This window comes from Mus caroli, chromosome 3, assembly GCF_900094665.2.
Source record: "Mus caroli chromosome 3, CAROLI_EIJ_v1.1, whole genome shotgun sequence".
Lineage (NCBI taxonomy): Eukaryota > Metazoa > Chordata > Mammalia > Rodentia > Muridae > Mus > Mus caroli.
The window spans coordinates 5,319,853-5,341,432 of NC_034572.1; the positions used below are offsets into that span (position 1 = coordinate 5,319,853).

General features: G+C 44.0%; 1 protein-coding gene across 1 annotated transcript in view; it reads left to right on the forward strand.

Moving 5' to 3' along the window:
• Nucleotides 1–635: 635 nt before the first annotated feature.
• Zbtb10 (zinc finger and BTB domain containing 10) overlaps nt 636–21,580 on the forward strand; it is a 37,106-nt gene continuing 16,161 nt past the window's right edge. The window contains exons 1-2 of the mRNA XM_021159033.2: nt 636–2,181; nt 15,232–16,117. Of these exons, the coding sequence (XP_021014692.1) occupies nt 1,231–2,181; nt 15,232–16,117 (1,837 nt within the window). The 5' untranslated portion in view covers nt 636–1,230. The remainder of the gene's footprint in view (nt 2,182–15,231; nt 16,118–21,580) is intronic.

The window sequence follows — 21,580 nt, forward strand, 5'->3', positions numbered from 1 at the left end:
CGACTGGAGATATCTGATTGGCTGCTGGTGATGTAACACCCATGTCAATACTTCCCACTGAACGCACGTGTTCGACCTTTTATTTAAATTTCCATTTCATCACAGCAATAAGACACTCGGGGCGGTGCATTTTCTGCGAAACGATCGTCGCCCGGGGCCAGAGGTGCTGCCCGGCGTACACAAGGAGCCCAAGGAGGTGTCCTCGCGAGGGAGGCACCGCCTGGTCCAGTCTTTTGTGCAGGAACAAAATAAGTTCACTTCCTCGGGCACGGCCCCCCGCCCCCCGGCAGATGACAGGGCCGGGCGCGCTCCCACCGCACTTACTCCTGGAGTCCCAGGTGAAGTCGTGGCGAGAGCCGGGGACCGTGCGCACGGGCGCGCCGCGGCGAGCCGGCCCCTGACACCCGCCAGCTGTTTGTCCTGGCCGAGCCGGCCCCGCCCCGAGACCCCAGCCCGTGCCCCGCCCGCTTCCTTCCCGTGGCCGCACCCCCGCCCGCGGGCCCGAGCGGCCGGCCCCTTTCCCGGTCCCCGGGCGCCCCCGGCCCAGCCCAGCCCGGCCCAGCCCGCCCCCTCCCCCGGCCGGCCCCCACCCTCTCCCCCTCCAGCGGTTACTGCTACCCCGGTGCATTGTGGGCGCACGGTCCGTTGTTCATTTGCCATTCGACCTCCGCCAGGGCCTGGTCGGACGGAAACGCTCCGCCGGCTTTATTGTCGGCTCGCTATGTGGCGGAGCCTGGCGGCTTAGCGCGCCTCTCGCGTCCGCGCCTCGGCAGCCGGCGGCGGCGGCACGACTCTCCCCGAGGACGGAGATCTGTTGGCGGGCCGGTGTGTGCGCGCAGCGCTGAAGCGGGGCAGCGGAGGGGCGCCCGCACTCCTCCTCAACTTCGAAGGCCGCACGCGCCCGGCTCGCCGCTCCGCTGCCCGCCCACCGCTCCGCGCGGGACGCTGCCCGGAGCGCGGCGGGGCGCGGGTGGAGAGGACGCGGCTGGGACGGCGGCGGCAGTAGACGCGTGCGGCGGCCCGGGAGCGAGCGCGAGCCGGCGGGAGGGTGAGGCCGGGCCGGCGGGAGCGCAGCGCAGAGCGGCGCAGCGCAGCGCCGGGGGCGGGGGCGGGGGCGGGGGCGAAGCGTTGGGGGAGCCGCGGCGAGCGCGCGGGACGCGGCCGGAGCCCGGGCGCGAGCCGAGGCACCGGGCGGCGGCGGCGGCGGCGGCGGTGACCGCGGCGCGCGCCATGTCGTTCAGTGAGATGAACCGCAGGACGCTGGCGTTCCGAGGAGGCGGGTTGGTCACCGGCGGCGGCGGCCCCACGAACAATAACGCTGGCGGGGAGGCCTCTTCTTGGCCTCCGCAGCCGCAGCCGCGACTGCCCGCGCCGCCCGCGCCGCAGCAGCCGAATGGGCGCGGGGCCGACGAGGAAATGGAATTGGAGGGCCTGGAGCCCCAGGACTCGGAGGCCGCCGCCGGCGCGGCCGCCGCCGAGGACGTCAAGGAGTTGCTGCTGCTCCCTCAGGACACGGGCGGCCCCTCCTTGCTGGGCGGCGGCGCGGGGGGCCCCCTGCTAGCGGAAAGGAACCGTCGGACTCTGGCCTTCCGCGGGGGAGGCGGCGGGGGTCTCGGCAACAATGGCAGCAGCCGCGGCCGCCCGGAGACCTCGGCGTGGCCCCTCAGGCATTTCAATGGGCGAGGGCCGGCGGCCGTGGATCCGGAGCTGGACGCGCTGGAGGGGAAGGAGTGGATGCAGGACGGGGCGTCCCTGAGCTACAGCACCGAGGAGGAGGGGGCGAGCCCGGGCGATGGCAGTGGGGCGGAAGGCGGCAGCTGCAGCAGCAGCAGGCGGTCGGGCGGCGATGGTGGGGACGAAGCGGAGGGCAGCGGTGTGGGAGCTGGCGAAGGAGAGACTGTCCAGCACTTCCCGCTCGCGAGGCCCAAGTCCCTCTTGCAGAAGCTCCAGTGCTCCTTCCAGACCTCTTGGCTCAAGGACTTCCCTTGGCTGCGGTACTCCAAGGATACCGGCCTTATGTTTTGCGGATGGTGCCAAAAGACCCCCGAGGATGGAGGCGGCGTGGACCTTCCCCAGGTGGGGCATGATGAGCTTTCGCGAGGGACCCGCAACTACAAGAAAACCCTGCTCCTGAGGCACCACGTCTCCACCGAACACAAACTCCACGAAGCCAACGCCCAGGTACCGTAGATCCTGCCCTTGCTTTTCGACCACATCTTTTGGGAAAGGTTTATCAGTGGGGAAGACTAAAACTAAAGCAAAGAAGGGGGAAAATTAAGATCCTCCGGGGGAAGACTCACTTCGTCCCGATCGAGAGAGGTTCGCGAGAGCTTTTGCGTAGGGGGTTAGAAAGCCTGGAAACAAAGTTTTCCAAAGTTGTGGATTTATTGGGGGAGGAGGGGTAGAAGGACAGTTTTCTAATGATATCGCTGGGTTTATCTTTCTCGACTTAGGGTTTGCCTGTGAGATTGAATCCGAGAGAGAGGCTGGGAGAGGTTGGAGATTTTAACCTTTGATTGACTTTGGGTCAAAAAGAATTTTTTTTTAAGTCAGCGGAGATTTTAGAACTGTCCTTTCTTGTGTTCGTGGACACTAAAGTACTAGAAATAGCCTGAAGAATGGATTAAACAGTTTCCTTAAGCTTCGGGGCTACTGGCTGTCCACTCTGAAACTCACTCGTGTCAGGTCGAGATAATGTGAAATATGAGAGGCGTATGCAAATGTACAGGAAGTTAGTTCAGTAGCGTAAATAATTTTACGATGTCCGTCACTGTTAAACTTGTTTGGTATAATCATTGTACACTTTAGCTAATTACTTACTGATATGTCTCTTCTGAGTGTATTATCCTTTTCAAAAACATGGTCGTGAATAGCTTATATGAAGGGTGTTAATCTTAGCTCTGGCAATGTTTAATGTGAAGTGATTTGGGCTTAATTTGCTCCCTGGAAAACCTAGTTACAGAACAAGCCTACCTATAAGCTTTAATTCCCCCCCCCTTTTTTTTTACAGGAGCCTGACCATTTTGATAGCCCTTTTCAAGTCAAATAGCTGTTGGTCAGTCTTCCTTTTTATGACTCAGACAACCTGTGGTGGTGGGTGGAATTGATTCTTTTGTGTTGCTGACCGACACTCAGGTATTAGTACCTCACCATGGTGTTTATGGGAGCCATCCTGCTGCTCAGCACACTTACACTATAGTTTATTAGTCACACAAGTAACCCAGCTTAGAGAGGCTTTAGTTTTAAAAGCATGGGGTTATTTTGTTTGTTTGGTTTTCTTTTTTCCCCCAGAAGGCAGGGAAATGGAGCTTGTTTGGGTTGAGTTTCTTACTTGCACAAATTTTCCTAAATCTTAGGTCTCTCCCCTATCCGTCCCCATCCCCCCCCCCCTTCTTTCTCTCCTCTCCAGGGTCTCTGGCCCCCTTGGAACTCTTAAGTATATAGACCAGGCTGGTTTCAAACTCACAGATCTGCCTGCCTCTGGAGTGCTGGGATTAAAGGTGTGCTACCACACCTTCTGAAGGTCACTTACTTTTAAGATGTAAAGCCCAGCCCATTTAGTAACTTGCCTTAAACCCTGTGACAGCCTGAGGCCAGTGCCTATAAAGACTTCTGTGATGGGGTTTGAAAAGGAGTGAGTTTTGAGCAAATGCAGGTTCTGATCTCAGTTTCCTGCATCACTACCTTTGCAGTTTGTCCTGGAGATTTGATAAACCTGACACTTGGTTAGGTGTATCAGACTCATTTACATTATCCAGGAAAGTACATTTGTTTGCCTTTTATAGAAGAAGCATTTCAGTCATTAAAGGGTTAGGCATTTCAGTCTTTAAGAGTTAAGTAATAAATACCTGGAAGTATTTAGTAAGATGATAGAAGCTGTGGCTTGTGAAAATGGAAGGCTGAATTTTCCAAGTATTGGTATGTAAGTATTTTAGATTTTCTTTTAATTGGAATGGGTTTTTTAATCTAGTATTTAGGATATTCTGTTCTGTAGGCAAACATGAGTGGGACTAAAAATTAGCTGCTCAGTGATCCATAACTCAGAGAGGGGATTAGGTGGATAATGTTATGGTCCACCCTAGTAAATGGGTATATCCTGCAGGCATGTACCTAGGGGATTAGGTGGATAATGTTATGGTCCACCCTAGTAAATGGGTATATCCTGCAGGCATGTACCTAGGTCTCCAGAGTTCAATTCTAGGGGAAAACCTTTTCTCAACTTGACTCTGAACTACCCTTTCCATTCCCTGATGACATGGTGTGAAGGAAGAGCCATCCCACTTTTTAAGACTTGTGTTAACTCCTTAAACTTATGTATTGGTTTCCTTGATTGATTTTAGGTGTCACCACTTTACCATTTATCTTCATTTGTGACTAACCTTTGTTTGGCGACTAGCTTATTCTTCCAAGAAACACCTGGAAAGTCTCTTTCCCTTGTTAACCGTGACAGGTTCCTAGCAGGATTTGATGGGGTGGGGGTTGGGGGTTGTGTGGTTGTTGTTGCCCTGTAGCCTTTGGTTACCTTTAGGAGGCAGTGTAACATTCTGTAAGAACATTCTTGGGTCCTGGTCCTCTAACCATTAGTTTGTATCATGCTTATTTTATTATAGCTTACTCTTAGACAAGCGTTAAGACAGTGTCTCATAGCCCTGGTTGACCTCATGCCTGCTGTGACCCTCTTACCTACTTGTCAGTGTTTGGACTCCAGGCATGCCCACCACGCCCCGCCCCACTGAGGGTCTAACTAGTGTTGGGTAGCTGATCTGGTACCTTACCCTGGATAGGCCCAAGCTCACTGCTGAGCAGCACTCCACGCCCAACATTTATTTCCTGGTCCCTCCTTCATAAGTGTCAGCGTTTACAGTTTTATCTTAGTACAACAGGATCTTGGGTAGCATGGTCTGACCTCAGACTGTCTTTGCGTCATCCATTTTGAAGCCACTTTGTAATGGTATTACTCTTGAATGGAGAGCAGATTATGTCCCCATTCACACTTTCCAAGACTGAGGCCCATAAGCCTGGGCATTTTGAGTTTTTCTCACTATCAATGTAATTCAGTTTCATAGTGCCCTGCATTGTTAGCTTCCTCATTTGAAAAATGAGGTGGAAGCTGCTGAAGAGAGGGCTCGGTGGTTACGAGTGCTTGTGCGTGCTCGTCACAAGGTGAGGCCTGGTTGTCATCACATGGTAGCTCATAGCCATCCATTATTCCAGTTGCCAGGGCATCCAGCAGGCACAAATGTGATGCGTGTGTGTGTGTGTGTGTGTGTGTGTGTTCATACATATAAAGCTCATGCCTGTAGCCCCAGTGCTGGGAAGTGAAAATATGAAGGTCATCTTGAGGTATTTACCTGAGAGACAGTGTACAAATAAAATAGTGTATGTGAGTTCTGAAACTCAGGAAGGGTTGGGTTTGACCTGGGCATGGTGTCAACATTCTCTTAATCCCAGTGCTGTCTAGAACTAAAGGCATCAGGAGCTCAGATATAGAGCAGCCAATAGGGCTATGTAATGAGACTCTGTAGGCTGGAAGGGATTTACTCTCTCCTTTCCTCACACTTTTCTCTTTCCTTTGAGACAGGGCCTCACTTTGGGGCAGACTGAGTTTGAATTCATGATCACCTTGCCTCTACCTCCAGTTCATATGGATAGTTCTAAGACTATCCATAGGAATAACGACTGCACACCAGTGTGCTTTCTTAATTTTTTTCCTTCCTTCCTTCCTTCCTTCCTTCCTTCCTTCCTTCCTTCCTTCCTTCCCCCTAGCCCCTAGGATTTCTCTATGTAGCCCTGGCTGTCCTGGAATTGTGTATACCAGCCTGACCTCCCTGCATGCTGGGATTAAAGGTGTGTGTTAACACATCCAGCTCTCATTTCAGTTTTTCTAGAGGTAAGGATCACATTTAAGGTCTCATTTATGCTAGGCAATCACTCTGCCGCTGATCTGCTCCTGAAAGCCTCCTTTTTTTAATTAAAAGACCTTTTGTGATGTCATAAATGTTTAATTTCCCTTTTTATTATGTGTGTGTTGTGTATAGTGGGTCTGTACACTTGGGTTGCAGGTGCCTGAGGAAGTCAGAGGCATGGGATCTGCTGGGGAACTTAGTTCCTGGGCTTGTGAATCAGTCACCTGATGTGGGTGCTCAGACTGAGAGCAGCAAGCGCTGCATGGTCATCGCTTCAGTCTCTGCTGTGCTGCTGCTATTATTATTATTATTATTATTATTATTATTATTATTTTGTTATTGGTTTTTCGAGACAGGGTTTCTTTGTGTAGCCCTGGCTGGCCTGGAACTCAGAAATCCACCTGCCTCTGCCTCCCAGGTGCCACCATGCCCAGCTGTTGTGCTGCTTTTAAAGACAGTATTTTACTTTGCTTCATAGCCTGGCTCAGTATCCAACAGAAGACCCAGTACCCTGGTCTTGTAAGTGATGGATGGGACTTCAAGCTTGTGCAATGCTGGGCGTTCTTGCTCATTAGTGTTTTGAGACAGGATCTCTTCATATAGCCCTGGCTAGTCTGAAACTCACTTTGTAGATGAGCCTGGCCTTGAACTCCAGAGATCTACTGACCTCTATCTCTGCCTTAGGAGTTCCTGGGGCTAAAAGCATGTGTTGGTTTTTTGAGTTAATATGTTGTTATTAGTATATTATTAAAGTTTACTTTTATTTCTCATTTTCTTGGGAGGTCAGGTAAGGGAATTGAAAAGCTAAGGCCTCTTGCCCGCTGGTGCAAGCTTTACTGTTGAACTGTGTCTTTAGTGCCCCACACCCCCCTTTTTACACAGAGGCATGGCTTCTTTGTGTAGCCCTGACTGGTCCTCCTCTGCTTCATGGTGCTGGAATTAAAGGTTGTGTGCCGCCTCCACCACCCAGCCTCCCTTGCCCCCAATTAAGACAGGATCTTATCAGGCATTGCCTAGTCTGGTCTGGAACTCTTAGCCTGCAAGCCCTGGTAGGCCTTGACACTTGTGAGTGTCCTGGTTCAGTCTCCTGAGTTGCTGGAACTACAGACATGTTCTTTGCCCAGGACTTGTTTCTTATTCTTTATATAAGTCCTTTTTTTCCCTTCTCTTCTTCCTCCCTCTCCTCCTCCTCCTCCTCTTACTTTGTTTTGGTGGTGACCAAAATCAAACAACAAAACTTGAGTACTTTCTTAACATTTTTCTTTTTGGGAGCTAGGTTTTTGCAAGGTTTCGCAGCCTTCTTGGAGCCTAAACCTCTGGTCATGTCCTGCCTCTCTGCTCCCTGGTAATTGGAAGTCCAAGTCTGTCTGTGCACTTGGATTCAGAGCCTGTCTTTTTAGTTAGGCCTTAGTTGTTAGGGACCGCCCCCAAGGAGAAATGGGGCTTTGGCTTTGGTGGTGGGGCTTGGGGTTTTATTGTTTTTGAAGCATGGTTTCTCATGACCTCAAACTCTTATGATTATTTTAAGATGCGTGTGTGTATAGGCTGGAGGGCAGCTTGGTGGATGTTACTCTGTAAGTTGTGGGCTGCCAAGGCACCATTAGCTGTCAGATTTATTTATTTATTAAATATTTGTTTATTTATTATATATAAGTACACTGTAGCTGTCTTCAGACACTCCAGAAGAGGGAGTCAGATCTCATTACAGATAGTTGTGAGCCACCATGTGGTTTCTGGGACTTGAACTCAGGACCTTAGGCACTCTTAACCGCTGAGCCATCTCACTAGCCCAGCTGTCAGATTTGTGTGATAAGCACTCTTAACCAGCTTGGGGATCTCTGGGACTTTTACTTCAAATTATGCCTCTATTGCTGGGTCTACAGATATGTATCTGTAGGCTTGGGGAAGAACTGTGTTGTTTGCGGGAGGCATTTTGATCCTAGGGTTCTGTGCATGCTAGCTAGTCAAGTGCCACTGACCTACATCCTCCCTGGGAGGAATCTAAGATTCTTATAAGAGAGGACCCTCCATTGGAAAGTAAGACACTTGTTTGGTGCTGGAGATCTCTGTAGTTTTTTAAAGTATCCTCAGAGTCAATTTCAAGAATTATCTCATTCAGAATTTGGCCATTTGGCCCAGAAAGATTTTAAAATTGCTTTAATTATAGTGATTACCACTGTAGCTTGGTTCAGACCACTTTCTACCCAATTGTGAAATTCTCAGAGCCCAAATCACTCATTCTGTCAACTCTGTGCAGTCTGCTAAGCCTACAACGTACACCCAAATTATTATTATTGTAAGCTTAGTTAACCTTTCCAGAAATTAAACATGAATTCAACCCAGTGATGTGATTGAAATTACTAGTTGGAATACGTTGATGTCAGGTGGAGAAGAGAAAGGTGAGGCAGGTCTGCCACCAGCCCTTGCTTTGGAAACAGGAAGTCCCAAAGGTTAGCTGGTATACTCTTGCTTTTTTGGCTAGTTTTTAACAACTTAGAAAGAAAGTCTTTTTTTGTTGTGATCTATGTATACATACTTGGTATGTATGAGTGCAGGAGCATGTGTGCCTTACAGCATGTGTGTGTATGGACACAAATGGCTAACAACATGATTTTAAGTAAGAGAATCAAATGTCTATGTGTTCCTATTTAGAAGTACCAGCATACTGCATATGTGGGTTTATAATTTGAGGAGAAAGCTTGTAATAAAGATCTATACTAGCCGGGCAGTGGTGGTGCAGGCCTTTAATCCCAGCACTTGGGAGACAGAGGCAGGCAGATTTCTGAGTTCCAGGACAGCCAGGGCTATACAGAGAAACCCTGTCTCGAAAAACAACAACAACAAAAAAGATCTATAGGGCCCCCAATGGAGGAGCTAGAGAAAGTACCCAAGGAGCTAAAGGGATCTGCAACCCTATAGGTGGAACATTATGAACTAACCAGTACCCCAGAGCTCTTGACTAGCTGCATATGTATCGAAAGATGGCCTAGTCGGCCATCACTGGAAAGAGAGGCCCATTGGACTTGCAAACTTTATATGCCCCAGTACAGGGGAACGCCAGGGCCAAAAAGTGGGAGTGGGTGGGTAGGGGAGTGGGGGTGGGTAGGTAGGGGGGACTTTTGGGATAGCATTGGAAATGTAAATGAGGAAAATACCTAATTAAAAATTAATTCTAAAAATAAAATAAAATATTTATGAACTTAAAAAAAAAATATCTATACTAGAGGCCAGGTGGTGATGGCAGGACAGGCCTTTAATTCCTGCACTTAAGAGGCAGAGGCAGGGGAATCTCTTGAGTTTGAGGCCAGCGTGGCCTACAGAGTAAGTTCCAGAACAGCTAGGGTTTTACATACACACACTCACACACATACACACACACTCTCTGTCTCTGTCTGTCTGTCTGTCTGTTTCTCTCATGTATGCAAAACCAAGGATTAGAATCACTTGGAACTCAGCTCCTCATTCCCAAAAAGAATTAGAATTTATGGTGGCTGTGGTATTGTAATACTTGAATCCTCTACCACATAGGCAGACAGAAGTAGGCCCATCTTCATGTTGGTCTACATAGTGGATTCCAGGCCAGCTAGGGCTATGTAGTCAGACCCTGCCTTAAAGGAAGTAGAATTTCTGGGGATGGTGTTTGAGCCACAAAAGAGAATAGCATCAGCACACAAGGCACTATAATAGAGATGATAGACTGCAGAGGAGAACTGAATCTTTTTTTAATGGACAGTTAAATGTGTTAGCACCAGTAGAAGATTGTGATTATATTTGCTATGACCTTGTTTGTCTTCACATTCTAGAAATCGAATTTTATTTTTAAATTTGGAAGCGGAAATTATTTTCTCTCAATATACTGTTCCTAGTGAGTTATTGAAACAAAGCAATAATTTTTATGTGCTTTAGGTTCATATACTGATATTTGTGAAAATGTCTTTTCTGCTGATTATCATAGACAAAATTCTGAGCAAGAAAGGAAAACAATCTTTTACACTAAGTATTTTTCTATTGTTAATGGGTTGATAAGCTATGGTCAAGTTTGTATCACTTCCAACTAAGGTTAGCTTTACTCCTTCACTCAAGTGGGACTTGCCTAGTGGTTTACAGGTTGGAGTGAAGCTCTCCAAGGTAGAAAGGTGAAAGATAGTAACCTGACATCTCTCCCAGGTCTCATGGCTCCTTCATCGCCTCCCTAGTCTCGAGGCCTTTGCTTCCTCTAATACATTACATCACACTCTCCCTCTCTGTAAATAAGCCACCATGGAACAGTAAAGCCTGGCTGGCCTGAAAGTCGCTCTGTATATATACCACGTGCAGATCTCATATTAGCTGAGTCCACAAGAGAGTCTCCTGTGAGACATGACATGGATACCAGGAGCTCAACCTATTCTCTGCAAGAGCAGCAAACGCTCTTCACCTCTGAACGCTCTCCAGCCCCTGAACTCCAATCACTCTTCACTGAATGATTTTAAACTAATGGTCTTTGTGTCTCCATAACCCCAGTGATTGGGCTGCAGGTGCATATACCTGGTTTCATGCAGTGCTGTGGATGAAGCACAGGACACAGGACTTTGTGCATGCCAGACAAGCACTCTACCAACTAAGCTACTATGCTAGAACTATTAACAGTAGTTCCCAGCTGGTCACAGCATTTGTCTCCATTCTCTGGTATTGATTCCTCTTCACATTGCTGCCATAGTTCTTTCTTCAGTCTGTCAACCAATCCAATGTATCTTTTGTTAGGCCTGGACCTACACACACACACACACACACACACTGTCTCTCTCTCTAGTTGTCTCTTTCTCTCACACTTATAATTAAAAGTTCCATAAGGCATACATAACAGCAGTTCTTGCCCTTTTTGAAAGATAAGCTTTTATTTACTTGTGTGGCACTAGGATTTGAGCCTAGGGTTATCATAGGTAAACATCCCAGCTCATTACCTTTTCATTTAAAGTCAGGCATAGTGGCATATGCCTTTAGTCCCAGCACTTAGGCAGAGGCAGGCTTATTTTTGTGAGTTCCAGGACAGCCAGAGCTGCACAGAAAAACCAAAACCAACAAGGCTTGAACTTGAGATCCTCCAGTCACTGCCACCATTAAAGCCTTTGTCTTCAGCTCAGCTCTATTCATTTAATTTATTGTGGTCCTTCTGTCTATAGCTCAGAATGGCCTGGACCTTGTTATTCTCCTGTTCATATCCTAGGTGCTGGGATTACAGACATGTGTCACTAGGAATGGAAGTGCTGCTGGTTTAGAAATCTGAAGGACACGGGGGGGGGGGGTTACGTGTGGGAAATGTTTTGTTTATTTGTGCTTTATGAACACTGGGTTACACCTTGCAGTTCTCTTATGAATCTAGACTTTTAAGAATGCTACAGAGCATCCTGGTTAGCTTTTTAAAATGGTATCTCATTTGTTTAAAATGTGCAGCCTCCTGCCATATTAATTTCTTATCTTCAAAGCATCTCTGTCCCCACAGGGAAATTGGAATGGGCACCAGCTATTAGATAGCATAGACCTGAATCATTTAACATTTTTTACTCCAATACAAAGATTTGATTAAAGGAATTTCTTAATTTACTGGATTCAGCAAATAATGTCTTTTTATTTGCTGTGTCTACTTAGTTGTTTTGCAAAAAAAAAAATCTTTTGGGAGAGAAGATATATTCATGACTTTTTTTTTTTAAGATTTATTTCATTTTATGTATCTGGGTACACTATAGGTGTTTTCAAACACACCAGAAAAGGACATTAAATCCCATTACAGATTGTTGTGAGTCACCATGTTGTTGCTGGGATTTGAACTTAAGGACCTCTGGAAGAGCAGTCAGTGCTCTTAACTTCTGAGCCAGCTCTCTAGTACTTATTGACATTATTTTGAAGATTTTTTTCTTTAAAAAATATTTATCTTATGTGTATACATGTTTTGCCTGCATGTAGTATATGAACAACATGTATACCTGGTACCCAAGGAGGCCAGAAAGAGAGGGTGTTGAATACCCTGGGACTAGAACTATAGGAATTCATGGTGAGACTTCCCATCCAAAAAGGGAAGGTAAAACCCACATTAGGAGCTGATTATCTAATTATTGCAACCATCTTAAAGCTACATCATTAGATCCTACATTTTCTGAAGTGGTCCCACCAAATTATGTAATTATGTTGCATTTGTCACATAAAATGTCCTTATTTTAAAAAATTACTTGAAATCGCTTTAGAAATTACAGAAGCCTAGCCACAACACACCCATATTATACAAATGAAATACTACGTAACCACCATTGTTTTATTACCACTGTAGACCACCACCCACCGCTTGCTTTCACAGAGTGACTCCTTTCTCACAACTCACTGAAGGATAAGCTGTGTACAACAGCTACTAAGAAAGCCCTTTACCAAGCTGGCAGAGCTCAGGATGCTTGGGGACATTTGCTGCTATTAGAGGAGGAGGGGGACCCAGGTTCACCTTCCCCACACTTACAGATTGGCTCAATTGTATATTCCAGCCTGGCCTACAAAATGAACTTCCTGCCTTGGCTTTCCAAAGTCTGATCATAGGGCTCCTGATCATACTGCTTGTTATTTAAACTTTAGGTAGTTGTTTATTTTGAAATGCTAATTCACTACCCCCCACAGACTTCATAGAAGTGCTGCCATATTTTATCAGATTCCTTCTTCCAAGGGATCTTCCCTTTTTTTTCTGCAATATCTACTAGGTAGAACTGAGAACCAAACAAATGAACCTGCTTGTTAGCAGGTATACAGCAGCATGCATAGCAATGTTTAAAGCTAGGTCTGCACCACAAGAAAAGTTGTCTTTCATGCTTCCAACTGTCTGTGAAGAGCAAGGTACCGTATTCAGATGGTTTTAAAAGGACCCAGGTTTCAGCCCAGCACCCTGGAGACAGAGGCAGGCGGATTTCTGAGTTCAAGGCCAGCTTGGTCTACAAAGTGAGTTCCAGGACAGCCAGGGCTACACAGAGAAACCCTGTTTCATCAGCTCAGTGTGATTGGCTCTCTTCATAGAAAGATAGAACTTTATTATGGACACTTTTAGAATTGTCATTTTTATGTAAGTCTTTTGCTAAGTAGTTTGAAATTTTGTAACATGGCTTATATATCAGATTTATGTTTTAAAAAATAGCCTCTTAGAACTGGGGTAGGTCTCATGCATATTCTTTGCCAGGGAGAGGAGAGAGAAGGGAAGGGGAGAGGCTTAGTGAAGCAAAAGCATCCCCTCCCAGAATTGACACTGCCTCTGCTCTGCCTCAGTGCTGGGATTAAAGGCTTTAGTCTACCATGCATGCTCCAGCTATCCCCTCATTTTTGAAGCCTCACTTTTTTCAAAGCAAAAAGTTAAGGCACTAATGAATAGGTTTGTTTCACCTACTTTATTCTTCTAGAGTATTTGAAGATCATTGAGCCATTTTAGTAGAGGAAAATGGCTACTGTAGAGCATGGAGCATTCTGTATAATAGGATGGGCTTGGGATGTTTGCTACAGCAGAATGGCTTCATGAGACTTAATCTCCACTAAGATTAGTGGGAGATGAGACTGCCAAAGGCATAGTGCAACTAGATTTGTACTGTATTTCCCATTCTTCAGTCTGGAGCAGTTCCTTCTACTACAGGTTCGCAGGTGCTCCATCCTGCTCCATAGTGCTGAAGCACCAGTGAGTACTAGAATACCAACAGTTTGTGCTGCTGCTGGTTTTCTTACTTGACTGTTAACAATGGGAAAGAGTGCAGAAATACTGGGAAAGCAGTATGAAGATGGTGGGGATATAAAAAAACTCTGCAGGATTTGCCTGTCTAGTTACTAATGAAGACAAGTTAGTAATTAGAACGAATTTTAATAATATTACTACCACTCAAAGCTTCAGGGAAGAGTGAGTTGCCAAAGGACACGTTCTGAAATTACATCATACTCTAGTTTTTATAGCATGTAAATCTTGAAGATTAATTTTATTATTTGGGGTGGGGGTGTAGTTGCTTTGCAACCAAAAGATGGTGCTAGATTCTCTGGAAATGGAGTTAACAGATGGTTGTGAGCCAAACATGTTCTGCTGGGAATTGAACTGAACCCACTCCTCTGTAAGGGCAGCTAATGATCTTAACCATTAAGTCATTTCTCCAGCCATGTCTTAGTGTTATATGTTTTTTCTTGCAGTGCTGGGGATTGAACCCAGAGGGCATACCCTCCCCCCCCCCCACGCCACCTTTAGGCTGGTCTCAAACACACTGTGTAGTTGAGGATGGCTTTGGACTCTCCCTCTCAGCTTCACCAGTAGTATGATTACAACTTTGAACTACATGGTAGCTTAATTGGTATATAGGAACCTTATTTAAAGGGATGCTAAATAGAATTAGAATGGATACTTGCAAACCCAATGAAAAGCAAAATTTATATACATTAAAGCCTCTTGAATTCAGGAATTTTTAATCACCTTATAGATGAGATAGTATTTGTGATCATAAAGAGAAGGCATTTTGAAAGTTGACTAGAAAAATAACTGGATACGCTCATAGTGGAAAGAAGTTTCCACTAGTTTAGATTTAATTAACATCACTTATCCGAACCATTCTATTATAGTGTTTGCCTGAACTTAAAATTCACCTTTCTAATAGTGTTAGATAAGGTGATAGGCCTACTTACTTTGGTATTTAAGGCATCTGCTTTCCTGGCTGATAAAGCAGACTGATTTGATCTCAAGTAAATGATAATTTCTTTTTTGGGGTGGTGGTGGTGGTGGTGGTGGTTTCCAGACAGGGTTTCTCTGTGTAGCCCTGGCTGTCCTGGAACTCACTCTGTAGACCAGGCTGGCCTCGAAATCCGCCTGCCTCTGCCTCCCGGGTGCTGGGATTAAAGGCGTGCGCCACCACGCCCGGCGATAATTTCTTAAGAAAATAATTGTTACTTTTATTTTAAGTTTTAAAATTCATATTCTTAGCTTATGTGAAAAGAAGCCAATGAAATCATGCTGATCCTTGGATGTCTTTCTCTTTCTTCCCTCCCCCCTCCCCTCCCCTCCTCTTTCTTTCTTTCTTTCTTTCTTTCTTTCTTTCTTTCTTTCTTTCTTTCTTTCTTTCTTTCTTTCTTTCTTTCTTTCTGTAATAGCGAGTTGCACCAGCCTTGGTACACTTCTTTTGGAGTTTAATATGGTGGATATTTCTATCTCAAAGTGTATAACTAACTATTCATGAATTGACATGCTTGAATAATGATTTAACAGTTACATTTGTTTCCCTTGGACTTATAACAATTTATTATAAAATTTATATTATAAGATTTAATTAATGTTAATATTTTTCTCCAATTACAGGAGTCAGAAATACCATCGGAGGAGGGGTACTGTGACTTTAATAGTAGGCCAAATGAGAACTCTTATTGCTATCAGCTTCTTCGACAACTAGATGAACAGAGAAAGAAAGATATTCTTTGTGATGTCAGCATTGTGGTGAGCGGGAAAATCTTTAAAGCTCATAAGAACATCCTGGTTGCAGGCAGCCGTTTCTTTAAGACTTTATATTGTGTTTCAAACAAAGAAAGCCCTAACCAAAACAATACTACCCACTTAGATATTGCTGCAGTTCAAGGTTTTTCAGTCATCTTGGACTTCCTGTATTCTGGGAACCTGGTGCTCACAAGCCAAAACGCCATTGAAGTGATGACAGTGGCTAGCTACCTTCAAATGAGTGAAGTCGTTCAAACTTGCAGGAATTTCATTAAAGATGCCTTAAATATCAGCATTAAATCAGAAGCTCCGGAGTCTGTGGTTGTGGACTATAACAATAGGAAGCCAGTTAGCAGGGACGGCCTGCCTTCATCCTCACGGGAGCAAAAGATCGCCAGCTTCTGGGCAACGCGGAACCTGACCAACTTGGCAAGTAATATAAAAACTGAAAATGAAGGCTGTGATGTCGACGAGGGCCAAGTAGAAAACTACCAGATGCATGACAGTAACTGGATCCGGGATGGCTCTCCTGAATTGGCTGAAAATGACTCTCAAGGTAAAACAAAAGTGTTTATTTGGAATAATATGACTTCTCAAGAGACTGGCAAAGCAAGGAGGAAAAACCAAACCACAAAGAGATTTGTTTATAACATACCACCTAACAGTGAGACAAAGGGAGAAGACTGCTCAGTGATGCAGCCCCCTGCTGCCTACCCAGAAGAAAGCAAGGCCTTACTCATCAAGGAAGAGCCAGGTAAGGTTGTCAGTCAGTGTTTGCACCTGCTGAAGTTTACTTTTAATTATTAAAGCAATAGAACTAAGGATACTTAGTGCTTAGTTTTGGGTCTTTTGTGTGCCTATGTGAGTTTAAGTTTTAGAGTGGGTGGTAACTGAAGTACCACCTGCCAAAAGCCTTATTAATAACTATGTAACTGACTCTTTCTGACTTGGGATAAGGTTATATCTCCATAAACACCATAAGATCACTCACGCTGTCTTTAATCTTTAAGTCAGAATTGTTAATATCCTTAGCCCATTGTACATCACAGTTTGAAGAGCTTTCTTATAACAAGTGATAACTGTGTTATGTAAATTTATTAGATGCTAACCAAAACTAAAAGTGATTTTAGGGTTTGCCTTTTCATAATTTGGAAAAATTTTAAATTGTACTCTGAAATCCCTTCAGTATTATCAAGGACAGTATCCGTATTCTCCTATTGGCAGCCTCTGCACTCTTTTATGACTGTTTAGTTGTAATGTGTAATTAATCACTTTGTCTCTTGAGATTCAGTTGCAGGATCTAGTTAACATTTCTATTTAAACAGTTATTGTTACAGAAGTTTGCTGATTCCAAGATGACTCTGTTTAGCGTGACTCTGCCTATTTCAGGTCTCCAGAAGCAGGAATGCTTTTCTTATTGACACCTGACTGTCATTGTCATTTGAACAGCTGGGGGGGGGGGGCTATTAGCCTGTTTTCTGGGGCTGGGGCTGGGGCTGTTTCTGTGGAATTGCAGTTTTTCCTTCCAGGCCATGGAGCTCTTATTTCAGTATATTCCTAGACAGTGTATCTACTGTGCAAGAATCCGTAGTATGTCATATTGGTGGTAAAGACCTTTTTATCTATCTGTTTTTTTTTTTTTTAATGAACCGAGTGAAGGACTGTTAGAAAATGGAAAATGTAGACATTTACCTTATTTTAAACTGGTTGTTCCTAACTTTGAAACATCTCAGGGATTTGACATTTCCTATCCATATTTTAGGTTTGTGCACCATTACTTTAGTGATTGAATGCCTGTTTATCTCAAGGGGCTTGAGTTGGGTACACTTACACTTCAGCATTTTCATGACAGAGGCAGGTAGATCTCCGCAACTTAATGGCCAGCCTGGTCTACATAGCATGTTCCATTACAGCCAGGGCTGTCCCAGAAGCAAACAAAACCATGCCTGTTCAGTGTCTATGATAATGATGGAGTATTTTATGTTAAATATTCTTTTATTTATCCATTTATCTGCTGTTTTTCTCTCTTTCTCTGTGTGTGTGTGTGTGTGTGTGTGTGTGTAAGTGAACCATAGTACACACATGCAAAATTCAAAGGACTGCTTTGTGGAATTCTCATGTTATGAAGGTTCCAGGAATAAAACTTAGGTTGCAAAGCACCTTTCTTTCCCCACTGCTGTTCTTTTTCCTTGTATTTTATGTCAGTTCTTATCGGCAAGTCCCTACTGAGACTTGTGTTAGAGACAGGCTCTAGGACAGGCTGGCCTCTAATTCACTATGTGGCTGAGGATCACCTTTCTATCCATCCTTAGACTCTTACCTTCCAAGTACAGAGATTAGAGGGCTGTGTCAACACTAACAATAGACCCCTTAGCTGGCACTTTGTGTTTGGCTTACTAATATAGAAGTCTTAACAGTTCAAAACTGGTAACTATCAGGACTTTCTGCTGCATTTAGTAGTCCACTGTGGCAGTTAACTCTGTGAGCGTTTAAACGCGTGTGTGTATATGCGTGCCCACACACATACAAATTTTGAGCACTTGGAAATATGCATACAATAAAAATCCTTTGGAAAATTAAGCAGGTATTTTGAGTGGTGGCAGAACCAATCAGAGCTAACACTGTTCTTAACAACTACACATAATATTGGAGTGACTTAAAACAATAATATTGACCCAGATTGGTTACTTTCAGAAGTCTTTAGCATTTATTTAGCAATTATTTTAGCAAGCATTTTCTTACCATCCATATCAATGCACCAGGTCTATCAAAAATTGTGGATAGTTTAATGAGTCAGTTTATCTTATCCTAAAAAAAGATAATTTGATGCTTTTAAATCATTGGTTGCACTTTGGTACCTGAACTCATAAATTTGGTTTCATCATGACAAGCTGCATTTCAACTGGTGACACTTTTATAATTTGATAATGTCTCTAAAGAAGAGTTACAGCATCATTCAGTGGCAGAAAAGTGGGTTTTCTCTCACCTAAACAGTATGCAAGATACAGGAAAATAAGAGGTCAAGCCAGTGTTTGTGGAATTCACATATAACTCATAGTCTGGCCTTGCCGGTGGGCAGCCCTGTGAGCAAGTCTGCATCTTGTGATTGCTCACAAGGCTGTTCCAGAGCCAAAGTGCTCCTATCAAAGCTCGGCCTATAGAGGAGAATAAGAATGGACAGTTGTAGGACCACTCCTTTGTTCTGTATGTTCATCTAGTACAAAAAGATGAAGCGGACTCCTTTTTAAGAATTCCCATAAAACATGGAGCAGCACTGAGCACCTGGTTTTGTTAGTAAACAGGTGGCACTAGCTTCTCAGAAGCCCCCATGACTACTCACAGAACACCTTCCAACGCACTTGCCCCTGCTTTGCCCTAGAGTAATACAGACTTTCACTTCCAACATAGTTTTAAAGAGAGGTAGAAATCTATTTCTTGTGACTTTTTTTCAAGTCAGTTTCTCTATGTAGCCCTGGCTGACCTGGAACTTGCTCTGTAGACCAGGCTGGCCTCGAACTCAGAGACCTTCCTTACAAGTGCTGGGTTCAAAGGCATGTATGTGCCTTTCTTGTAACTTTAAAATATAATGACACTAATCTTTGGTTAGTTTCTATGCCTTTGTTTATATAATAAAAATCCAAATAAACTCTCCAAAAGGGGTGTCTTCTAGAAAACCTGAGTTAAACTCTCAGCACCCACACAGTGACTCACCACCAGCTGTAAGTCCATTTCCTGGGACTTAACACCCTCTGAGGGCACAGGCACAAATGTGAAAAGTAGCGCACATACATGCAGGTGAAAGGAACACACGGTTTTTTAACAGGAAAGAAAATAGACCTTATTAAGAACTTTATCGTCAGAAAATAGTGTGAGCCATTTTTCTTGGGAGTCTCGCTGTGTAGCTTTGGCTGATCTGGACCAGCTCCCCATGTAGCCCAGGTTGGCCTCAAACTCACAAAGCTGCTTTGCCTTCCCAGTGGTGTGATTAAAGATGTATATTACCATGCCCAGCTGGGCTTTTAATGTAAAAGCTAAACTATAAATACGAAGCAGCCCTGACCCGAAAGCTATACTTTATGTTTGGTGTGATTGAAAGGACTGTAGGTTGTATATAAACAGAAGGAACCTTCTTGCAAAGCTTTGTTTAGTCCTTGTCAAAAAACTGTCTCTTAATCTTAGCCATAGATTGGAAACCTTGAGCAGTACAGGTCAGTCAGGATAACTTTTAGCTTAGGGATTCCAGTTGAAGAAGTTCTACATACGGTGAGTGTACAAACGGTTGAATCAACTGGGGGAATAAGAGCCCAGGTTCAGTTAGCTCTTGAGAACTGCTCCTCTCTGTATAGACTCTGATGGGTGTGGGTACTGTTTACAGGGTTATATGAAAATTAAATGACAAGTTATGTCTGTGTCCTTAAAGTTAGAAAAGACTATTGAAGTTATTTATAACAGTTTTCCAGTGCTATGTACTTTCTGCCAAATGCTAGATAGATGGTCTTGGCTTGTTGACAAAGATGACCTTAAGCAGCCTGTGTGTATAATGACAGTTATTCGAAGTTACCTTCAGTTTGAGTCAAAATTAACTTCTATAATGCCCCTGTTCTGCCATTTATAGTAGAATTTGGACATAGTTTTAATCCCTCTATCTGGATTAGAAATGTAAGTAATGCCTCTGAACCCATGTTTTTCTAACTTAAGTGCCATTTCATCTATTATTGAATATAGAAAACTGACGTTTCACTTTGCAGGGAAGTTTGACCAATAGAACAAATGTGGTGTTTAGTTAAGGTATGGTTGCCTTTCCCAAGATTAGTCTCCTGGTAAAAGTAGGAGTCTTCAAAATCATGTCTGCTGTTAAAACCTTAAAAAAAATGTAGTTCTGAACTTGAAAATATGTTAACATCTATATCATCATTGTGTTTAATTTTTCACTTAAAAGTAAAAAATTAGTAAGACATGCTTTTGCATGATTTTAAAGCTCTCTTATAAACATCTGAAAAGTACTAGTGGATATTTTGATATCTAAATTCAGTGCTTGGCATATTTAGATTTGTGAGCCCTTAAAAGGAAGTGTGACTTCTATAGTTTATAACTACAGCTCTAAAAATGCATCCTTTTGTCCTGTTATGTTGAAACTGGGACTGCACCTTCTAACATTCTCTGGAGGTTTTATTGAGATGGCACATTTTGGATCTTAAGCGATCATATCTTGTTGGACTTACTGCTAGGCTTGATTCTATCCATGTGATAGATGTATACACAGGGAGACATGGAGGGAACCGGGGAGGGGTAGCATGTTTGTCCTTTGATACCAGGTTGATAGATTTAAAAACTGAAAACTCATTAATCAAATAAAGGGAAAAATGATGTTAGGATATTAGAAAATTGAATTGTAACTATATGAAATGAAATCTGAGATTTGAAGTTTAGTTACTAGGGCTTTCAATGTTGGTTTAAATGCAGGGCCTTGTTAGTGAGGTATGCACTTAATCCTTAATTTTTATTTATTTTAAAAAATTCTGACACAGGTTAGTACAATATGTCCTACCTTTCAATAAATTTTGTGTATAGCTTAGGAAAAATTTGAACTTGTGATGCTCTTGCCTCAGCTTCTGAAACATTTTGGTAACTTATAGGGTGCTGCCACAACTTGTTTCTTTTGATTATTACACTTTGGTTGTTTTCAATGTGCACATTTGCAGAGTTAGTGCAGTGTACATTTGGAACTCGGGACAGTTTGTAGGAGCTGGTTCTCACCTTGTACTTGATGGCTCCTGGGGTCCAACTCAGGACAGTAAGTGTGGCAGTGAGGGACTTTACAGACTCACATCTCACTGGCCCTGGCCTCACCCTTGTAATTGGTGTATTTGCCTCCCAGGGAAACTGCATATAAGCTGGTTTTTAGAAAGCAATTTTGAGGAACCGGGGCTCAAACTGCATGGGAATCCTAATAAAGCATAGATCTGAAATAACTAGTAATTCTAGCTATAGAACTTTTATTTTTAAAGTTCTATGCTAACCAGCATTTCTGTTCTCCTATATTTATGGTGATAGTTGCTCATTATTATTTATTAAGAAATTGACACATTTATTTATATATGTGTGTGTGTGTGGTGTGTGTGTGTGTATTTGTGCTTTGCGACTTGCAGAGAATTAGTTCTCCCCTTGCCATGTAGCTCACAGGGACTGAACTCAGGTCAGTGCATACCCACTGAGA